The sequence below is a fragment of the Sorex fumeus genome, unplaced genomic scaffold, assembly GCF_029834395.1.
Source record: "Sorex fumeus unplaced genomic scaffold, SorFum_2.1 ptg000015l, whole genome shotgun sequence".
NCBI classification, from domain to species: Eukaryota; Metazoa; Chordata; class Mammalia; order Eulipotyphla; family Soricidae; genus Sorex; species Sorex fumeus.
Window position 1 is genome coordinate 463,790 of NW_026606072.1, and position 10,629 is coordinate 474,418.

Consider the following 10,629-nt stretch of genomic DNA (forward strand, 5'->3'; position numbering starts at 1 on the left):
TGAATCCCAGCATCCAGTATGCACTCAATCTGTTGAGCGCTCTCTGCAGTGCCAGGAACGTTTTAAAATTCACTGTAAATCTGACTTCTATAAAGACAAATGCTTAATATGTTGATGTTGGTGCCACAATTTATGTTAAACAAGCTATATTATTCACAAGTGAGTCACCAGTAGTACAGGCCAGCATCAACAATCATGGTGAGATTCTTTTCTTTTCGTAGTGCAAGGGAGTGAACCCATGAACTCACACACTGAACAGCAAGTGCTCTAATGAAATGCTTCCTTGGAGGCCAGAGTACGGGGGTAGGGTGTTTGCCTTGCTTGAGACCAATCTGGGATCTGGGTTTGATTTCCTGTACCACATACTGCCCCCACAAGCCTGTCAGAAGTGACCCCTGAGCTTAGAGAGACAGGAGTAAAAGCCCTGAGCACCACCAGGTATGGCCCAAAATCAAACCAAAAAAAAGTTTCTTTGGCCAGAGAGTGTCACAGAGAGCAGGGACCTGCGCACCCTCAGTTTGATGCCAGGCATATGCTCCCTTTCCCCCAGCCCTGCCAGGAGCAATCCCTGAGCACAGAGCCAGGAGTAAGCCCTAAACACCACTGGTTATGACCCAAAAACAAAACAGGAAAGTTTCTTTTGTAGCATCAGAACCAAGCAAAGAGAATGTCTCTGCTAAGAGACACCTATTAGCAGAATTAAACTATGGGGCTGAAGGATGGAGTACAGTGGTGGAACTGTACTGAACTCAACACAGGCCTTCCACGTATGAGGCCGCCCCATTTACTCAGTGTTATCCAAGCAACACTACTCAGGATCCCTGGTGCCAAAACAAAGTGCGTCACCTCCAAGGACTTCCTGGGCCGGGGCTCACCAAGAGTATATACCTTGTAAGTGCGAGACCCCGGATTTGATCCCCAGCACTGCAAAGAAATGTTCTTAAAAAGCCAAATGAATATATGAATATTAAACATCCTTTGTAACAGGGGATATATAAATTAAATCACAAACTCAATTCGGTGCTAAATTGAAATTTAAGTTACAATCATTTGGGGAGTCAGAGGTTTGTGCCACACCCAATGGTACTTGGAAGTCACATCTGGCGGTGCTCGTGAGACCATATATGGTGTGAGAGATGGAACCGGCGGCATGCAAGGTAAGCACATTAACCCCTGTATCATCTCTCTGGTCCCATAAGTTATATTCGTTTACTGGGAGGGGTCCCTGGGGTCCCTCTCTGGCAGTGCTAGTACCACGGGGGCTAAGCCCGGCGGTGCCAGGGGTTGAACCCAAGGCTCCCACAAGCAAAGCATATGCTCCAGCACTTTCTCTCCGCAGCCCTTAAATTATATTCTTAAGTGTTATTTCTGAGCTCATTTTTGCTAACTTGGTACAAAACTCTCAAATTTGAAAAACTAAGTAGAAACCGAAACCAGAATAAAATCTACCATTAGGCTTGCTGGCCCTGAACCATATCTGGCATCTTGTCTCTGCATCTTTGCCTGCTTGTTCTTTCAAGCTCATGTTCTCATATTCCTTTCCTCCTTCCCAGTCCCCTGCATCTTTCTCAAGTTTCATTCAATAACAACTATCTTGCTTTAGAAGCAAGCGCGACAGTACAGTACAGCGGGTGGGGCATTTGCCTTGCACACAGCTGACTAGGGTTGGATCTGGCATCCCAGTATGGTCGTCCAAGCCCTCCAGGGATGCAGGGAGTTTGGAGTCAGGGGTAACCTCTGGGCATCGCCGGGTGTGCCCCATCCACCCCCCAAAACTATCTCGCTTCACTTAAAAAAAAATACCTACCCTTAATAGTAGTTCATCTGTAATACTTCCATATCCCCATATCCAGTACTCAAGGTAGTCAGGGAGGACACACAAAAATTAATCACTTAGTAGCTGGAGCGATAGCACAGCGGGTAGGGCGTTCGCCTTACAAGTGGCCAACATGGCCGACCCGAGTTCGATTCCTCCGCCCCTCTCGGAGAGCCCGGCAAGCTACCGAGAGTATTCGATATGCCAGACACAGTAACAACAAAGTCTCCAATGGAGACGTTACTGGGCCCGCTCGAGTAGCAATCAACAAAAATACAAATTCTTTACAAATCTGAATTCTGACACACAAAATTATAAAATGCAATGGTCCTAAAATAGATACCTTCTTCCAAGTGTTTGTACAATCAAGGATCTCGCATAATAAACATCTGATAAAAGCATGGAAATAGCCAGAATCCCAGACCAGAATCATAGATGTGCTAATAACACAGTTTGTAAATGCCAACTTGGCAGGAATACCGGAAATAAAAACATGGCTTCCTATCTCAAATCTCATAGAATCCAAAAATTCAACTCACTGTATCCCTGAAACTAGAAACTTGTTTATGGTAAGTTTATAGAAAAAAAACAAAACAAAACACACTTAACTAGGGGCCAGAAGTGATAGTAGCCACTTGCCCTTCATGAGGCTGCCCTGGGTTCTATCCCTGGTATCCCATACGGTTCTTCGAGGCCGCCTTCAGTGATTTCTGAATGCAGAGCCAGAGAAACTCCTAAATACCTACAGGTGTGGCCCCCAAACAAACTAAACCCAAAAGAACCTTAAAGCAATACTCAGTACTTTTTATCCCTATGGCTCACTGTTTTCAGTATCTAATAAAAGTTTTATTTTCCAGGAAAATGCACACACATGCACACATCCAGGAAAATAGCTCAAAGGTTAGAACACTTGCCTTACAGGTGTCTGCCAGTAAATTTCATTCCCGGTCCCAAGCCAAGCATGATTCTGGCAGCCTGGCTGTCTGAGTCTGCGGTCTGTAATACGGAGAACCACAAGCGATTTCCAGCTGCACCAAGGCCAGGTGTGTGAAAGCACCATAAAACAGTACAACACCCGGCAAGCAACATGAGAGAAAATGTGTAAAGAAAAAAAAAACAAACTTTTTTCAGCGTGAGCACATCAGCGTCCCTCTCCCCACAAGACTGCAGCGTGTGGGTGCCTCAGCTGAACAGCACAAGTATGGGCAAGCACCACAGCCCATGTGAGAGCCCGGCTGAGCACAAATGTGCAAGCCGACAGCAAGGCAGATGCGGGTCAGTCCACATCAGCAACTCACGGGAAGGGAATTATAGGCATGCACACACAGAGACATACAACACCCGCCCCCCACAAATTGACGTGCTCACAGAATATATGTCTATTTGTTGCCTCCAACTTAAGAACTTTGCCATTAAGACTAGATAAACTGTCTATATTAAAGAAAAAAAAGGAATAGCATTCAGCTCTAAGATGAAATCCTACAGTTTCCCTGAAACTTGTAAGACACAGAACATTGCCATGCTGAGCAAACTAGGTCAAAGGGAGAACAAATACCCAGTGACCTCTCTCGTATGGATAGCTAAAGAAATACAGGGACTAAATAATAGCCGAGGAAAACAGACCCTGAGAGTCCAACTGATTTTACTAACGGAAGGGAAAGACCACCCAGAGACAGTGGTGGAAGGAGGCTGACACCGGTGGTGGGTGAGGTCTAGGAACACTGTATTCCTAAAACATGAATAGCTGTAGTATTGTATGTAAATCACTGCAAGAATTAAAAGGGAAAAAATATATTTGGGGGCGGGGAAGCAGATGGAGTTGGCACGTGATCCCAGGGAATGCTATGGGGTCCTGTGGAAGATGGGAAGCCAAGCCTCATTTCTGACCTCAGCCAGAACCCCGCATCAGGGTCCTCCACTCTGCAGCCAGCTACCCGCCACCCCAACTGGGTTTGAAGGAACACTGCAATACTTGAACTGACTGCCCTGGAGGGAGGGGTGCTGCCAGGGATCCATTCAGGGTCACCTCGGTGTCTTTCCAACAAAAGGAACTGAGGCATTACCTGGGCATCCTAGGGCTACAAAGAGTGGAAAAAGCCAAGAAGCAAATCACAACCAACGGGACGCAGGGCAGAAAACAAACTTGCAACAAACATGCAGAGACCAGGGAGTGAATACTGGACTGCTGAAACATAGCAGAGGCTTTTCAGGACGGTTCAGGAAACGACAGGCTGAGAGAGCTTAAACAATAGACGCCTCCAGCCAAGAATAACCACATTTCAGGGGCTTGAGCGATAGATAGTGCAGTAGGCAGGACGCTTGCCTTGCACACAGCCCACCCGGTTTCCATCCCCAGCATCCCAAATGGTCCCTGAAGCCTGTAAGGAGTGACCTGAGTGCAGAACCAGGAGGAAGCCTTGGTATCTCAGTGCGCAGCACAAAAACAAACAAAATATAGGGGCTGGAGTGATAGCACAGTAGGTAGGGCATTTGCCTTGCACTTGGCCAACACGGGTTCGATTCCCAGCATCCCATATGGTGCCCTGAGCATCGCCAGGAGTAATTCCTGACTGAAGAGCCAGGGGTAACCCCTGCGCATTGCCAAGTGTGACCCAAAAAGAAAAAAAAAAAATATATATATATATAATAAAAATACCAAACTTCTTTCCACGTCTGCTACTCCACTCTCTCTAAATTACACTCTTCTGTATAATCAAACCCAACTAAAGATGACAAACATCTGCCACTAATGAAGATATTTAAAAGTATGTAACGCAGGTCAGTATAGCAGGGAATGACTGCCTTGCCCACAGCAGACCCAGGTCAGATCCCTGCACTACATACGGTCCCCAGAGCCCTGCCAGGAGTGATCCGTGAGCACAGCTGAGTGTCCCCTCCCTTTATATATACCAACTATTCTAGGTAACTCTCCAACAGGCCTGCTATAATGCTCTACAGGAGGCTGTCACGGAAAAAAGCAAAGAGCTGGGAGAAGGAAAGAAGAGGCACCTTCGCTGTCCCTCCCCTTCCAACAGCCACAAAAATCTTGCTAAGACCTATAAAGTTGAATTCAAGCTAAAATTAAAATAAAATTATCCCCCCACTGCAATAACAATGAAAAAACAATAAATTTTTCAAAACTAAACCTTCCATTATTTCTGTGGTCCGTGAACAGTTCCTGTTGGGCAGGAAGGGGGGCCACGCCCACTAATACTCAAAGGTTACTCCTGGCTCTGCACTCAGGAATTACTCCTGGTGGTGCTCTGGGTACTTTATGAGATGCCAGGGGTCAAACCCAGGATTAGCTGTGTGCAAAGCAAATACTCTACCTGCCATACTAATGCTCTGACTCCTGGAGACAATTCAATCCCTGTAACATTGACACTCTAGCACAAAAGAACCACTCCACTCACATAGGAGGGAAGGAAAATCAGTGAAAAATCTGAAATGTGCACTTCAAACAATACACACCTTTCACAGTATCCTGAGCTCAGTGAAAGTCAGACCATTTGCTGAATGGCATGCTGAGACTTCCTTTCAGCAAAGTTTGGGAGAGGGAAAACACTACATAGACAACATAAATCAAATACTTTTTCACGGGGGCTGGAGCAATAGCACAGCGGGTAGGGCTTTTGCTTTGCATGGGGCCGACCCGGGTTTGAGTCCCAGCATCCCATATGGTCCCCTGAGCACCGCCAGGAGTGATTCCTGAGTAAGCAGAGCCAGGAGTAACCCCTGAGCATCGCCAGGTGTGACCCCAAAAAGAGCAAAAAATAAATAAAAATAAACTTTCACTATGTATTAAAAGTTAGTAGGACGATGAACATGGCAGCCTTCCATAATACAGTTAAATCTCACAAACAATGCTAAACAAAAGGTAGCACTGTCCTTCCATTGTTCATCGATTTGCTCCAGTGGGCCCAGTAACCTCTCCATTGTGAGACTTTGTTGTTTCTGTATTTGGCACATTGAATACATCACGGGTAGCTTGCCAGGCTCTCCGAGAGGGGTGGAGGAATGGAACTCGGGTCGGCCAGGTCGGCCGCATGCAAGGCAAACGCCCTACCCACTGTGCTGTCGCTCCAGCCCAAACAAAAGTTACAACACAATAAAATTACAAAAATGGGCAAAATTACCCCGTGCTTAATTTTAAACTCAAGCTATTAGTGACAACAAAGGAAATTAAGTAGAAAATCTAGAGAGCAGGTCAGAGTTTGTCTCTTCAGAAACTAGTTTAACACCCGTAGTCAGTCTGTGAAAATTCACTTAAAGAATCATTTCTTCACCTTACTCAACCAGAATTACTGTTTAAAGCCATCCTCGGGGGCTGGAGTGATAGTACCGCAGGAAGGGCGCTTGTCTTGCACACAGCCAGCCCTGGATGATTTCCCGGCATCCCATGTGATCCCGAGCCTCACCAGGAGTAATTCCTGAATGCAGAGCCAGGAGAAACCCCTGAACACCACCAGATGTGACACACACAACCCCCATCTCAATGCTTACAGAATATATCGAAGTGAAACTCATTTCACAATTTCTTTAAATGCTGTATTCTGATTTCAGAAAAGGTTAAATTTATACACGTGTGTATCCAGCTTTAAAATCCTCCCTAATCTTAAAGTTTAGCTTTTAAATATCTTAAGACTACGCATATATTACAAAAATGAGTACAAGTTAAATAATGAAAGGAGCTGGAGGAGTAACAGTAAAGCAGGCAGGGCGTTGGCCTTGCAAGACGCCGGCCCGTGGCATCCCATATGGTTCCCCAAGCACCTAGAGGAGCAATTCCTGAGTGCAGAGCCAGGAGTAACCCTGAGCATAACCAAGTGTGTCCCAAAAAGCCAATAAACAAACAAACAAAAATAATGAAAGGAGGGGCCAGAGATGTAGTTCTTAAAGTTTCCCCAGATTTGCATAGTGAAGGTCTGGGTTCAATCCATGGCACCACATGGCCTTCGTGAGTGGCCCTTAAGCACACAGTCGGGTGCAGACCCAAAACAAATACTAAGAATAATGGACTATATTCAAGTATATATTATAGCTCAGGTTTGGACCTTGCCATATCAAACGAAGCTCGAAGCTATTAATAAGAGCATAAATGACTAGACTCTCAGTAATTCCTATTCCGAGAAACGTAATGGAAAGGCACCCCAAGGAGGCAAACATATGAATGAATGGACTAACAAGACCAGTTACTAGTATGCAAAGCTGTGAGCACAGGTGAAAATATACAGTCTAATTCCTAAAAAACAAACTCCAACCTCTTCTACTCTAGTTCTACTCTAGTTCCCTGTCCCTGTTGTAAAAGGGGGTAGAAACCTCTTACCACATACATAACAACCTATGTAGTTGTTAATACCAGGCGGAAATGCTCAGCACTGGCTAATATCTGGAGAGTGGACACAACATGGCAGAGTCCCCCTTAGTTTTGGACACAAGACAGAGCCATACTGCAAAAACTCAAAAACCGTAACTGTCATTTTTAAAAATATTCACTCAGGAACCAAGTGAGTCTTTTCCATTTATTTTTAATGTTACTTCGGTCCCAAACAAAAAAAGATCAAAACTCTAAGAAAATTATTATTACCAAGATTTGAACCCTACAAATGCAAAGCTGAATAATCATATTCCTAAGACAAAGTTTGGATTTGTAAAGCACATCCAACAAACCAAAAACTTCACATACAAACTTTCATGAAAACTTAGTCATTAACTAAAAAGTTACTGGGCCCCCATCAGAGTCAGGAGCTTTTGTCAAGTGATCATGAGGAAAACCTGAACCCAAGGACACCTAGACTGCGAATGCTCCAGGTCTAGACAGTCAACTAGCTCAAGAGATTACTCTATATCGGAGAGGCAACTGCTCGGACTAAATTATTCTCCGAGGATACAGCTGATAAATGTTGATTTACCAAATACAATTTAGAATCATACTGTTTTATAAAGACTGGTCCACTTGTGAACTGGAAACACTGCTTTATTAAAAGAATCTTTTTTTTTAAAAAACCTGACTCTTCGAAACATGATCTGTAGTTTTAAGGGTGGGACCTTTTTTTGGTTTTTTGGGTCACACCCAGCAAGGCTCAGGAACTACTCCTGGCAGTGCTCAGGGGACCATATGGGATACCAGGATCAAGCCTGGGTCCGCATGTGCAAGGCAAACGCCCTCCCCGCTATATTATGGCTCCGGCCCCCAAGTAGTTTTCAAATTGAGATCAAACTTCTGGACCCACCTCACCAGTGATTCAACGAATATCCAAACATCTGCCTGCAGGTCCCTAAAACACAATCATTTTCTGTAACTAGATGTGTGACAAAGAAATGCAGCAAAATGTTCATTATAGGACTTCAGGAAGTTATTGGGGGGGGGGGGGGAGCAGGATGCCAACTGTACCATCTTTTTCAATTTCTCTGTTGAAATTCTCCCCCAAGATCTCAAAGAATCATTTTAAGTCAGAACACCAAGAACTAGGAGTTAGTCCAGCGGAGAGGGGGGGATAGTCCAGCGCAAAGAGATAGTCCAGCAGATAGGGCGTTTGCCTTGCACGCGGCCGACCCGGGGTTCGATCCCGAGCATCCCATATGGTCCCCTGTGAGCACTGCCAGGAGTGATTCCTGAGTGCAGAGCCAGGAGTGACCCCTGAGCATCGCCGGGGGTGTGTGGGCCCCAAACTAGAAAATAAGTGAACAGAGTTAGAGACGGAGAGGCAGAACAGTGACCAGACGCGGCTGACCCGGGGGTGGGGGTGGGGGAATCTCTGGAACCACACAGGGCCCCCCCCCCCCGAGCCCACCCCCCAAGAGTGATTCCCGAGTGCAGGGCCAGGAGTAAACCGTGAGCGCCGCTGAAGGAGGTCCAAAAACCAGAACGGAGAATTTAAAAAAAAAAAAAAAGAAAACCCACCCACAAAGAATATTCAGGGGCCCGGGGGTGGGAGGGTTGAGTGTGGGGTGTAGCGGGGGACTGAACCCGGGGCCTCCCCCTCCCCATCCAAGGCGTGATCCTCGAGCCCGCCGGGAACACAAAAGAATTTCTCTCCCGCGCGGCCTCATACCCGCACCTGCAGCCGCCCGGTGCCCCGAAGGAGGGAAAAAAAATTTTTTTTAACAAAATTAAATTTAAAAAACAATCCTCCTTTTAAAAAAGGCCCAGTCCCACCGGAGACGCCTGGCAACGGCCAAGCACGCCAAAGCGACGTCCAGAAAATCCCAACACAGAAATCTTCTCCCTCGGCCCCGCCAAGCCCGCGGCCGACCGGCTCAGTCGTGCCCTCGGCCCGGGTGGGCTCCCCACCGGGGAAAAACCCCACTTTGGGCCAACTTCACCGGCCGGCCCCCCCCCCCAACAACTTTGCCTCCCGCCGCCGGGGCTGCCCCAGGGGCGCGCGTCCGAGCGCCCACGCCGCGCCCCTTCCCCGGGCGCCGGCTGCAGAGCGGCCCCGCGCCGCGCCGCTGCCCACCCCACCCCACCCCCACCCCCGCGCCCGGACCCCCGAGGAAGTTGGCTCGCGCCCGCGGGGAAGCCGGGTGCACGCCCCGGGCCCGCCCGCCCGCCCGGCCGCCCGCCCGCCGCGCCCGCACCTCTCGGTCCTTGAGGCCCAGCAGCAGCACCTCCTCCATCAGGGTCAGCCGCGTTTCCTTGGAGTCGCCCTTGTCGTCGTCGTCCTGCTCGTCGCGGCGGCCCTGCGCGTCGTCCTCGCCGCCGCCGCCGCCGCCGCCCGCCGCCCGCTCCTTGTCGGCGGCGTTGCGCGACGCCTCGGTGCGCCGCTGCACCAGGCCCGAGCTGCGCTGGGTCAGCGAGGTCATGGCTCCGGCCGAGGCGCCGCGCCGCGCCGGCCCGCTCCGCCGGGGCTGCCTGGCGTCCCCAGGCCCGCGCTTCCGGGTTAGATCCGGCCGCCGCGGCCACGTCCGTCAAACGTCATGGGGACAGCGGGCGGGCGGGGCGCGCGGGCGGGGCGGGGCGCGCGGGCCGGCGTGCTGGCGCCCGCGACCCCACAGCGACAGCGTCCAGCCCGAGCGCCGAGGCGGAGGAGGAGGCGGAGGCGGAGGCGACGGCGACGGCGACGGCGACGGCGACGGCGGCGGCGGCGGCGGCGTCGGCAGCGGCGGCGGCGGACGCGCTTTGCAATATGGCGGCGCTGGCTGACGTCACCAGAGATGTGGCACTGCCGGCGCGGGGCGGGGCGGGGCGGGGTGGGCCGGAGGCGCCGGAAGTAGCGAGCGGGCACCCGGCGGCAGGGGGCGGGCCGGGCCGGAGGGCGCCGGAAGTGGCAGGCAGGCAGGCACCCGGCGGCAAGGGGCGGGCCGGGCCGGAGGGCGCCGGAAGTGGTGGGCTTGCCCCCCCCGCGGCAGGGGGCGGGGCTGACCGCAGGATACCGGAAGTGGCGAGCGGATACCCAACCGGGAGCCTTCTTTCTCTCCCGGTCATTCCCGTCTTCTCCGCCGGGACCGTGCAGTCCTCCCCCATCCCCAGTTCCTAGGAATTGGCTGCCATCCTCCCATTTTTCTCAAGGCTCGGGGTTCGAGCCGGCGACCGGCGCGGCCTTTTCCCGGGAGCACCGCACGCTCTCAGGCACGAGCTGGGGGTGCGGGGAGGAAGCGGGAGTTCCCGGGGAGACGCGGGAAGGACCAGGTCGGTCCCACCGACCCACCCAGGGGTGCCGGCTGCGGGGCTGCGTGAAATGAGAGCTGACGGCACATTGGCCGGGGAGGGGTGCTTGTAAAACCTTTTTCTTCCTTCCGTCCGTGCCCATGACCAGGATGCAGTTGAGTACTGCCCAGACTGTCCATGCCAGCGAGCTCAGCGATCTGTT

The 10,629-nt window shown here is 50.4% G+C and overlaps 1 protein-coding gene across 2 annotated transcripts in view; it reads right to left on the bottom strand.

The window, feature by feature from the left end:
• GOLPH3 (golgi phosphoprotein 3) overlaps window positions 1–9,775 on the bottom strand; it is a 40,955-nt gene extending 31,180 nt beyond the window's left edge. Inside the window, exon 1 of one of the 2 annotated variants that reach the window (XM_056112153.1) lies at window positions 9,398–9,775. In XM_056112153.1, the coding sequence (XP_055968128.1) occupies window positions 9,398–9,622 (225 nt within the window). In that variant the 5' untranslated portion in view covers window positions 9,623–9,775. The remainder of the gene's footprint in view (window positions 1–9,397) is intronic. The other variant, XM_056112152.1, reaches the window with a different exon arrangement.
• Between the last annotated feature and the right edge of the window lie 854 nt (window positions 9,776–10,629).